Below are 11,924 nucleotides of genomic sequence, written 5' to 3'. Positions count from 1 at the left end.
AGAGAGAGAGAGAGAGAGAGAGAGAGAGAGAGAGAGAGAGAGTATAACAACTAAAAACAACAGCGATAGTAGTAAAAAGAAACACAACTACAACAACATTTTCTACTGCGCAATTAATTTGCCTACTTGGATTACTTGGTTTAATTGTTAATTCTTGTCTGATTTCTTTTGTCGATATTTGGGGCTTTTTTTGAACTGGTTGTTTTGCTATGCTATCAACATCACCTCTATTAACAGAACATAAACGCGGCAAACGCTACTGTCGAACATACAATATAGTGAGTGAGCGAGAAAAGGAAGGAAGAGCATGTAATAATGCTGCAGAATTTATGTGTATGAGACAGGGCACGGATCATCGAATGAGCCAGAGGCATCGTTAAGGGCGATCGTCACGCAGGGATGCCCCCATTGCTTCTGCGGGTAACTTATAATAGATCGTAAAAGCTAAAAGCTGTTGGGGACGTTTCACGAAACACAGTCCACTGCTGTGTGCGCTAGAGCTATTCGCAAAACTTGATTGACTGATTCTTCTTTCGATTACTTTTGTGTACTGTTGGCTGTACATTCTACTACGCGCACTGGCTTTAGGTTGATCCTCGGAGGCCTGGATAGTGCCTACGTCACTATTTTACGTTTTCCACCCATGCTTATTCCAGCCACCGAGCATCCATCTATTTTATATGGTTCTCTTGTCTTGTATTAGGGATTTTGTAGCTTTCAATTACGGATTACTTTTATTAGTTTGATCGGGGCTTGCTGTGGAATTTCTGTTATCCTGTTCAGTTTCCTGTCACGGCCGGAAGCTGTATTCTGTGCTAGAGAGTGTGTGTCTACGTCGGACCGTGCCACGAAGCCTATCGAAACCCCATCCGGACAGTATTGTGGGGGCTTGGTGAAACGAAAGTGGTAAAACCGAAAGTGTTTTGGTAGCACACTGGAAACGTAATAAGGGCCACCGATTGTTTAAAGAAAGCGCGCGCGAAAGAGAGAGAGAGGGCGAGTATGGAGTTAGCTGTTTGTGTCGTGACTGGTTTTGTTGGGCAATTGGGCAGCAACGCTCAACATATGGCAACATTCATGTAGTTGTTCTGTTGGTTTAAGGTATTTGTCGCCTTTGCCTCCCCATTCTCATATATTCATATAGTTACATATATATATATATTTATGTGTATATATAGTATTATATATATTATTGTATCCTGTTTTTACCCCGATCTCTGTGTGCTGTGCGTTCGCATGCTGCCTCCGCACCGCAAAATATAAAATATGAAACTCTCTTTGATTCCGGGGTGCACAATGGACTAAACTGTGTTTGTGTTTGTTCGTGTGTATGTGTGGTGTATGTGGTGAGAGCCGGTGTCTGGAAACACGGCCCGGCACGCTTGAAAGCACACTACTTAGTATCACCTAGAGAGCCAGCTGAAAGCTACGGGTCGTCTACGGGTTCTGTCTTGCTTAGCTAGTGGGTGTCTGCGAGAGACGAGAAAAAAGGGCACTACTCCGAGGACGACGGTTTGATAGCTACTTCCTGTAGTGCGAGAGGACACCCGTTGCGCTGCGCCACCGTCCACCTGTGCGCTAGTTTCAGCTACTTCTCACTCTTTCTCTGTGCCGCCCTGTCCATGTTATCCTTTCCGTGCGCGGCGTGGCCCCCATAGTTTGGAACTTTGTGGTTCCGAGTTAGTTTTAATCCGTTGTTCTTCTTCTCATCACTTTCGCTTCGCCCTCTTCTCAGCTGCCCTTAGATTCTGCTAATTGTTGTTGCCAAAAAAACGGTTTCTAGTACTCGAGTGACGCGACGCCGCTGTCCACTACTTTTTGGCGGTTTGTGTCTCAGTTTTCAGTTGGCTGTAGTTTTAGTTGCATTGCAAACAGAGCGCGACTACATAAACACGCACACCAAATGGTACATTATGTAAGAATGAGAAAGGAAAAAGCTATGCATTGATTTATACCGGTGTTTTGGGCAACTTGCGACGGGTCGGCGACGAGGGCGATTTGTCCACCGTTGCTTCACTCTCTGTGCCGCAACGGGCCGTTTGTCGGAGTGGGCGAAGGATGAGAAAAAAAAACCAAATCCGAACGTGAGTAACGCTTATCCGCGGGCCGCAGCACGGTTCTGCCCACGGGCGTACTCACCGGACGTCAGCGTGTGTACGTTCGTTTCTGGCAAAGCTCGTGTCGAATTGCTGCTGCCGCCGTAGGTCGACCCAACCACGTTCATGCCCATGCCGCCTTCGTCCAGCAGCTCGCACATCTTGAAGTCGGTGGCGTGCTCGACCAGCAGTTCCGCCGTGTCACCCGTGCGGTCCATGATGGCGCACACCTCCTCGAAGCTGCGGTCCGTCAACGAGGCACCGCACCACTCGAGTATCTGTAAAGCAGGGCAGACCACGGCTAATTCGAGACCGGCAATCCTGCAGGGCTCGTGGCCGCGCCCCGGCAACGTACCTTATCGCCCTGCTGTAGGCCACCCTTCTCGGCCGGTCCACCGGGCACCGTCCAGACGATGTACGCAAACAGCCGACCATCGGTTCCGGTTTTTCCGCCAACCACACGCATCCCGAATCCTCTGGCTGTAAAGTTACCGACAGAGCACCCGTCAGAAGGTCAGTCGTTGGAGGTGAACTTTGCCCAATAGGAAGTCCCTAGCCCTAGGACCCCCCACCCCGGACGTACTTCGGTGGGCCTTGTCCGAGGGATCCCTCCGCAGGGTGACGCTCCGTTTGGCGGCACACAGCGGGCCGGCATCCGCGTCGTGGATGACGATCTTGATGCCCTCGCCGTCGAGCGAGGTCTGCCGTTTGGGGGCCTCCAAGTCTTCGAGCGCGGGACACTGGTAGACTGATATGTTCATGTTCGCCGCGTTCTGGGCACTTTTGTCCTTCAGGGCCGATATGTCCGGTCTGCCGGGCGGGATAGAAAAGGAAACGGGGCTAGCAACGTCACCACCGCCACCACCACCGGGAAACACTGGCTTACAACTGTGATCCCCGTCGCTTGTGCCGCCGATCGTCGTCCACCATCAGCCCGGCGGCCTTCAGGTCGGCCATGGAATGGTCGTCCCCGGCGAAGTCTCCGTCCCCGCCCATGATCTTCATCGACGCCCGCCGGGACGTGCTGATCTTCTCCATATCGTCCGCCGTCAGCTTGACGGACTGCATCGCGTTGACCAGGACGCCGGGCGCGTACACGTCATACGCCGACTTCCGCCGTGGCATCGGCGGCGGCAGGTTGAGGCCCGCCTCCGCCAGGTTGCTGTCGGAGCTCATCGTCTTGAACTCGTCGTCGTAGCTGTGCTGGCGGGACATCTTGGTCGAGGGCCGGCGGGAGAAGACCCGCGGCGTACCGAGCTCCATCTCCTTCCGGCCGGGCGGACTGGCCGAGCGGCTCGGGGCCGCACTGTGCCCCTTGCGCCAGTCCGCATCGGTGGTCGGCTTCTGGACGCCCTTCAGCTTTTCCAGCTCCTTCAGCGAGGCCGGCGATACGTCCGAGTGGCGGCGCAGCTCGGGGCTACGCGGGGGCGCCAGCGCCGTACCCCTGCCATCGTCCAGGTGCTGGCTGAAGCCGAGCTTGATGTCCGAGTGGCGGCGCTGGAGCGTCTCCATGACCGGGACCTCCAGGGCGGAATCGGTCGACTCCTGCGGTATGCAGATGCGCGATGCCATCTTCCGCCGGCAGACGCTACATCGCCACAGATCCTGCGGAACGGAACGGCGGTTGTAATTTGATGCGGACCGGGGAAGTGGGGAGGGGGGGGGGGCCGGCAAATCGCCGGACTTACCCGATCGTCCGAATCCTGCAGCTTGCTGTAGCTGGCGCAGTCTTCGCACACCTTCTGGTCGCACTCGACGCAGGTCTTTTTGAAGTCGTTCGGTTTGAACGACTTCAAGCATATCCGGCACGAGCCGGAACGTGTGTTGAACTTGTTGCTGCCGTCACCACCGCCGCCAGCCGCCTTGTCGGCCGCTGCCCCGTCCTTGTACGGGTCGTCCGCTGTGTGCGCTGAGTCGCTCGTGTCCGGAACTAGCGATGGCCTTGGGGACATCTTGTTCACTGCAACGGCAACGAGACGACAACACATTTAACGGCCATTCTGCTCCTAGATACTACTACCCGGATTATCTAATGATTGGAAGTGGCTTTTTGAACGATAGTAGCTTGCTGTGTTTGATAAAGTTCACCACAGTAAACGAAGGCAAACTGCTTTGGCCAACTTGCGCCCCGGCATCTACCTCTATCCTGTGCGGTTAGCAGCGATGTGGACAGCGTTTGCTTCAGCTTCCCGAAAGCACCCGTGTTCTCCATCGACGGCTGCTGATGGGACGCCTCGTCCGTGGCGACCATCTGTAAGAGCGTGGAGAAAGGGAGAACAGCCGCGGCCGCTGTCAGTCACTGACGAAGAATCCTCGGTCCGTTGAGTGTCCGTGCTGGTTAAATTAAAACTTCTGGATAGATTAACTGGAGCCCTCGGTCCCAAACCATCGTTACGAAATCCATCACCAACAACCAGACTTCGCACTTCCTGTCCGTACTTTTCGGCGGCGGACGCGTGTGTCGCGTGCTCGGCAGCACTAACGGGCCACAGTGCGGACGGGGCAGAAAATACGATTCTTGGAAAATTAATATTTATTGACAGAGAGTATTTTAGCGCCAACTTTCAACTCCAGTTACCACCCCGAAGGGCCGGCGATGGCTAGATCCGCAGAGAGAGAGCGTGTGCGTATTTTGCAGCCCACACGTGTGCCAACTTTTTCTAATTGTTACAAAAATAACGTACCCGGAACACGCACACACAGCAGAGAAGAAGTACGGGGGGTGGGACCAACGTGATACTTGGCCATCGAGCTTCTGCCGAGTTGTATTAGATCGTGTGCCTTGCTCATATAATCCGTACCTTCGGTCTAGAAGGTCCTGCCGGAATCGGTTCGCCTTTGCCGTCTTATGCTTTTCATTTCATTGTCCATTCTGGACCGCTGCGCCCCGTAGCTTCTATTTGAATACATGCTCCAGGCCGTGGCCGGGCATGATTATGCCAGCCGCAAAGGGGAGAACCGTTTGCTGTGTGTCTCCCTGCGGTATTTGTTGTGTGGCAGAACAATTAAAGTGCACGATGGTGGAAGTGTGCTACACAAAGGCCGAACAGAAAACCCTTAAGCCCTGGCTTATGAATTACTTTCTTAAAGTTGCTCGTTTTATTGAATTTATGGCACACTCATTGTGCGCATTCAAAATAGTAAGCGTTAGCGGTGTTGTTGCAAGCATGTTGCAGCGGATCGCAGGATACAGGGACAGACATTTTATGGATGGTCAATAGTTTTATATTTAGACATGATCCATCCACATCAACTAGATGATAAAATGGAAACGTTTCGGTTGGGCCCATTTCGCTGAACGGGCCCCGTTTAAAGTTCACTGTTTCCTCTGTGAATATTATTGAGCTACTTATCATTTTGTGGAGGAGCAATCTTGGTCAGCGTTGTAGAAACTTCATACGGGGGGGCCAATACGATCTTCAATTAACCCGTTACTTACTAAAGGTCAAGCTTTTGGCCATAAACAATTTAACGACGGTAGATTAAATTTCTAAAACCACGGCCAAACCCAACTGATTGAGTATAAAAGGTACGAACGTCGCAGTAGGCTGACGCTTTCTGCTCAGCATCCTGTTGCCATTTCTATACCATAAAAGTTGTGACACAATTTCCGGGGCGAATAATTATATAATTAAAAAGAAACGTTAACACTTTACACTTGAAGCACATACTCACTGCGTTCACAGGTAAAGGCTATTTTAGCTAATAAAACCGAGCTGCTTAAGGAAATCTTAATTATGCAACAGAATGCTCTCCTGGGCTGAGGAGGAGGTTTCGGCCCAGCGCCTAGCGGGAAGCATTAACCGCGGTGGCGGAGGTGAGGGGGAAATCCTCTCGGTGCATAAACGAGTCGCCCCGTACGTCCGGAGCTGCTCCGGAAATGCGCGAAAGCAGCGTTTAGAGTTCCGGTTTCCCGAGCATTAGAGAGACGGTGGCTATGCTTGCTTGGATGCGTTCTAGTGTGGGTTTTTTTTTGTTGCTTCATGCAATCCGCATCCGATGCGTGTGGGCTTACATGGCCCTGAGGTGCACACGAAGGATGTGGGTTGTGGTTCGCGACGGCCAACTACTCACCTTTTTCATGAAGGACATAACGTTCGCTGGAAGCATTTTGATATTTTATTTGCACCAGGATCAGCAGCAGCAAAAGAAGCAACAGTGATAGCCCCGAGCAGCGATAATACCACCGAGCGATGATGATGTTGTTGAGATGGTGACGTTGGTTTTTGCTGCGAACGAAGAGCGAGAGAGAGAGAGAGAGAGCGTGAAAGAGAACGAGTAGTTTTTTATAACATATCCTGTTTTTCACGCGCCAATCACGTGGCAATGGCAAGATATGATAGCCATTTTTTATGGCAGTCCTCACCCCCTTTCGGCCCGTGCCGTCCGAAGCGGCCGTGAATGTGAAATGCGATTTCTAAGCAATTTAAATGTAATGCGATATGGCGTGAAATTGGTGCAACATATTGGAACATCGCGATGGCGCAAAAGCACACGGCAAACCCGGCGACCTGGCGATGATTGCTGATGAGCCTCGGCCAAGGAGATGATGCTGTGACGAATATAGTTTCTTAGTGACCGTCTCCTGGAAAATCTGTCCAGGACCCCGTGTAGGCCATCGCTTTGCAGTTAAAGCTATAGTTTTTTTTAAATGGGATAGCTATTTTATTTTTATAATAGTAATGAATAGTATAATAATAGTGAATAGTTTTCTATGTTTTCTAAATTCGATAATATTAGGAGTACAATTTGGTTTTGAGCCTTCAGCTGTCGCTATCAAACGAAATTAATTGAAAGTTCTATCTCCGAATTGGGTAATTATGTGGCAACATATTTTATGTACTATACTTTATATCTATATTTTTAGGTTAAGAGCGTAACAGCGGATGAAGCTCACAGCACGGTACATGAAGTCTACAACTTTACTGTTCAAATCTGGGACCCCAGAACAGGGAACCCTCCGAAAGGTGAGATCAGCTGAAGGTTATTCATCACGAAACCCACTTTAAACCTACCAAAATCGCATGAGAAGCCCCTAACCTATCTGTAACATTACATACTGCTTAACGCAGAAATGGTGTGGTCCCACAAATGAAACCATTTGATTTGCAACCTGCGTTTTTTAAAGAAAAAAGTCGCTTCTCTTTGCATAAAAAGCAAAAACCATTAAACCGCAACTATGCGACATTTGGTAGAGAGTAATGGGCAGCAAACCCTTTTTTTGAACCCACAATTAGGATCCCGACCCCACTCGCATCGCATTGATAAGCCGTGCCGGTGTTGGTTCGGGACAAGGTTTGATCATGTCACGGAAGAAGGATACTTCGGGTACGATGTGCTTCGGGCAAATGAGCCGGGCTCCACCACCAAACTAGCCCCCAAAATGTTCCCGGCCATATGTTCTTCGAGAGGATGTCTGACCGAAGAAGAAAAACAGTAAACCTCATAGGGACACACACATACACGCACGCAGGAAACCACAAAATATGATTCGTGAAAAGCCCCAACGCAAACTTTGAACCTCGGCCATCCCAAACTCCTCTCGCTCACTAGCTCTCTAGAGAAGTGATTCCATCTATTGCGAAATAGTAGCACACACAACTTCATCCGTCGTCGTGTCCTGCTCCCGGATCCCCTCCGATCGCACTTGCCCCCGGGAGAGGTCAAGGATGGATTCCTGCCTCTTGCGCTAACTTCAATGAACCACCGCTCACGGTGTGTTCCCCGGTGTGTGGAGTTTCTCTACGCCCTTTTCAGGACATTAGGGTTCGGGTATAACTAGCAGCAGCCGGGTGGACGGCAGTCTTTTGTTTTTTTTTTTCCCCCTTTCCGCTTTCCCCCCCCCCCCCCCCCCGCGCCCACAGGCAGCTTTCTTGGGTTTCTCCTTAGGGGTCCTCAAGCGCTAGCGATGGAGATTGCTTTTCCTTCTGCTGATCCCGTCTGACTAATAACGCATGGCTCGTGAATGAATGGCGAGAGCAGAGTGAAAAAAAAACACAGACAACAGTTCATAAAATAATGTGAATCCCATCGCGGGTTTATAATAAATGCATTCCACGAAATGGAGGCCGACAAGAGGCTCTCGGTGCGAAGGGCCGAGGCGAACCACGGGAGATGCTTTAAAGTCCACTGTTTCCACATGATTCCATCCGGGTTTTTTTCCTGTAATAAAGGGTGCACGATGCAGTTGCTTGCGGTGGTGGTGGGGCCATTGCAGGAAGCTGGAACATAAGTGCCACCGATGCCAGGCTTACGGATAAACTTGTTACTACGGGTCGTATGCTGTGCGCCCTATAAACACATGGCCCGTGAATGTCCTTCACGAGTGAGCGAGCTTCCGATCGGAGATGTTTTTCTGTTCCATAATAGATTCAATGTGTGGAGTAAGGAAGGGAGTTTGATAAACAGTCGGATAAACTGTTCGGCCATACCATGCTCGCTTCACCGTGTGCTAGGTGCATACATAAGCGATTCTTGTGGTTTTGGGAGATTTGTATTAAAAAAGAGAACCATTTTCACACAGATGAAAACACTCTAACTTGCATTTATCTATTAGACGGCTGCTGTTTCGTCAGTAGTTTGTAATGGATAACCTCCAGCTGATCGCACCTTCCTTGGAGCGCCTCTTGTTCTGGAGTGATAATTCGCAATCACGAAAATTTTTAATAGCAGTTAATCGTCGAAAAATAGCAGGAAGTTAAGTGGAAAACAGATTCCACTCCAAATCCACTATTCTGGGGAAAAAGAAAACATTTTACAGTAAAATGCACTGCATATAATGCCGTTTGCTCGGTGAAATAACAACCACAATTGGCGCCGTTTGACCAACGCGCGGCAGCAGGACGTAGTTGGCGCAATCGATTCGATTTTAGGCGTGAAAATCGTGGGGGGGTTTGCTCAGTAAAAACCCGTTCCCAGAGATCTCCCCAGAGGCACACCGTAGGCACGGACCGGACGTTCATCAAACCAAGCCGCTATCTCGCTGCTCATTGCTGTCCAGCGACCCGCTCAATTCGTGGAAAAACATCTCAACCTTGGACAGCAGCAGAAACACCGAGCTCATCTATTAAGCATCTCCGACACCACCAGCAGAAGCTCACTGCTCCGTGCCGATGATGAGTTTCCGTTCCAGCCCGGTTCAGTCCTGGCCCCGGCTCCGTTCTTGGGGAATGGCTTACGATTTAATCGATAAGACGAATAAAACCTCGGCACTCGGTTCCCCACAGGGGTGGGGGGACGGTGTAAGGAAACATTCTTCCGGTCGCCTTGTCGAAGGCCAGCTGTTGCTCTCTTGACGTACCCCGGACTTGAATGGAAACCTAAGCCCTCGGACCGCCCTCGAATGAGTTGGGTGGTTTTTTTTGTCCGGCCAATTTTAACGAAAACAACAACAACATGTATGATTGATTGAGATCGGCATTTCAATATTAGCCGGCGGTCGACGTATTAGCGAGCGAACCCCCCCAAAACCGACTATTTATAGCAACGTGGCAGGCCAGACTCCCCAGCCTTCCATTGGCCCCCGGGGCGATGGCGGTCCAAAACACGCCAAACCGACGTTACGGTTCCAATTTCATGGCCACACGATGGCGGGGAGAATTGTAAAAAACCGAAAACCCAACCCCCTGTGCGCTGCTACGGCGGCCCTCCGGGAAAGGATATCGCCCGGAGTCCGGATCGCATTCTGCCACCCGGTGGTCGCCATTGCGGTGTATATTATGTACTTGCCCACGGAATGGCCGAGGTGATTATCAGAGTAAATTATTATAAATATTAGCCTCAAACTCTGTGTGGTGAGAGTTTTCGGCCCCGAAATTGATGAGAAGCAGAATGAGAAAACGGAAAACTTTCGCGCGCGGTGGCAGATGATTGAATTAACTTTGTTCGCCAAATTCCCGTCGTCCGCTTACCTTCGTGCTGGTTTGTGTTTCGTTGAAACGGGCAAACGGGCTCGCTGGCAAAGGATGAGCCTTTCCGGATGGTGTTCCAGCAGCAGCGGGCCGACGAGGCAGCGGCGCCTATGATACGCCTCCGGTCCGGAAGCCCCCGTTGGTGGTACTCACTTTCTGGTTGTCCTTTTTCTGTTTGGCACCCTGCTCAACGGCAACACTTTCCGGAAGTGATGTTTTCATGCGGTATCATGCGCGCGGCAGCTGATAATGTGATGGATCGAAATAGGGCACATACGCGACGCTCGACGTTCAGCGACCGCTCATCCATTTGTTGCACATTTCCCAACCGTTACGGAGCGAAGGTCTCGGAGCGCCGGAACGCTAGGTACACGTCCTCGGCAGCACGGACTATGAGGGTATTTGTTTTTTCTTTCCCACCACACACTTTTCGTTCCAATTTTCTAACCCCAATTTTCTAAAACTACTCGATTTGCGCCCGACGGAACACGGATGGAGGCGCCTGGTGCCCCTGAGAATCCGAGGTCAGGATTTTCACGCCCGCCCGTCCCGGTTGGGTAAGTGGTGTTTGCGCTTCGTGGACTAACCGTGGGCTTTTGGATCAATTTATATGCACAGCACGGAGCTTCCCCAGGGGACGATTTGAGCTTAGCTACTACTGCTGTTTGGATTCCGAGCCTTGGACTGATAGCATGCGGTCAGCAAAACACCAATTGGCTTCATTCATGGAATATTAATCGATTTTATCAGCCCTTAACCTTAGCCAGAGAACTTGAACACAGGCCACCACCGAGTAACGGACCGAGAACGATGCGAACCTCGCGAAGCTACCTACACCTGTGGAGCGGATGTGGGACTGTTTTCTAGATTTCTCCTACGCCATCGGGCGCTGCGGGCTCGCAAGCTCATCGCACTATCTCACCAGCCTCGAAACCGAACTCGGAGGACGAAGCGAAACGGGCTTCGAGTACTGCTGCTGGCTTCAGTGTGCACGGTTCCGATGAACTGCGTTACGGTTATTTTACTCCCGCTCGGGTAGTGTTGTAGTGCCCCAGGAAAAACGGCATCATCGAGCGAGTAGAGTAGACTCCTTCAGGACATGCGCAATATGCGGCCCCGACGGAAGGCTCGCGAGAGTTGAGCTGCTCCGTGTGAGGCGGACTAAGAAAACCCTAAGAGAGAGAGAGAGCGAGCCCTAAGTGGAGGTCCTGTTGCTGGCCGAGGCTGGTCACTCCGTGTGACTGGCTGGCACGGCAGCACGAATTTGCAATTCAATTAAAAATTGATAAACAAACGGAAAATGACCGAATGGGAACCATCATGCTGTGCTGCCCACCGCCACGTCGGGTGCTAATGAGACGATTTTACACTTATTTTGTGGTTTGCAGATTCAGTTAGTGGCACGTTTGGGGCACCGGCCGCAGAGACGTCCGTTTGCGGAGTGCAACGAGTGGGCAGCAGGGTTTAATATTGACCTCTCACCGTAGCGATCATGTGACTGGTGCCATCTAATTGATTTCCGGTTTGGTCGGAGCGGTAGTTGGACACACAAATCTGACTTGGAACGAAGGGCGAAAGCCCGCAGTAGGCCAGATCGTGGTGGAAGGTGGTGGTATTTCACAATACCTTTTCCAATCATAACTCTCGGTAAATCTCGTACATTGAAATTGAGAAAAGATTACCGTTACGAATCGCATGAAGAACAATGTCTATTAAATTGTGAACAACACAGTGCAGTCTTTGTTTGTCCCCTTAACAATTATTTTGCATTCAACAAGTGGCAGTTGGTAGCCGAAACCCGAAATACATTCGTCGGTTGAGGCAAGCTTTCAATTTCATCACATTGTTACGCACGAATCGCAGTTGATGGGTTTCGCACATCAAACACATGATGGCCAGTTATTTTGTCCTTTCCGTC

At 50.7% G+C, this 11,924-nt stretch overlaps 1 protein-coding gene across 1 annotated transcript; it reads right to left on the bottom strand.

Annotated features, from left to right (window-relative positions):
- Positions 1-1,882: 1,882 nt before the first annotated feature.
- LOC131209242 (uncharacterized) lies at positions 1,883-6,235 on the bottom strand. Its single transcript, XM_058202258.1, has 9 exons — positions 6,171-6,235; positions 4,236-4,347; positions 3,785-4,056; positions 3,447-3,701; positions 2,983-3,410; positions 2,680-2,906; positions 2,452-2,576; positions 2,140-2,374; positions 1,883-2,020 (listed from the first exon to the last, which is right to left on the bottom strand). The coding sequence occupies exons 1-9, from the start codon at positions 6,204-6,206 to the stop codon at positions 1,950-1,952; spliced, it is 1,761 nt and encodes a 586-aa protein (XP_058058241.1). The 5' UTR covers positions 6,207-6,235; the 3' UTR covers positions 1,883-1,949.
- Between the last annotated feature and the right edge of the window lie 5,689 nt (positions 6,236-11,924).

This window comes from Anopheles bellator, chromosome 2 (assembly GCF_943735745.2).
Source record: "Anopheles bellator chromosome 2, idAnoBellAS_SP24_06.2, whole genome shotgun sequence".
NCBI classification, from domain to species: domain Eukaryota; kingdom Metazoa; phylum Arthropoda; class Insecta; order Diptera; family Culicidae; genus Anopheles; species Anopheles bellator.
Note: the sequence above shows the minus strand (reverse complement) of the source record. Positions and strands in the feature narration are given on the sequence as shown.

What these genes read in the sequence shown, in the direction of transcription:
- LOC131209242 (XM_058202258.1), bottom strand. Translation starts at nt 6,206, where the DNA reads ATGCTTCCAGCGAACGTTATGTCCTTCATGAAAAAG. An exon ending in TTATGTCCTTCATGAAAAAG is followed by an intron (nt 4,348 to 6,170) that starts GTGAGTAGTTGG and finishes ACGCTCTTACAG; the next exon opens with ATGGTCGCCACGGACGAGGC. An exon ending in CTCGGACAAGGCCCACCGAA is followed by an intron (nt 2,577 to 2,679) that starts GTACGTCCGGGG and finishes GTAACTTTACAG; the next exon opens with CCAGAGGATTCGGGATGCGT.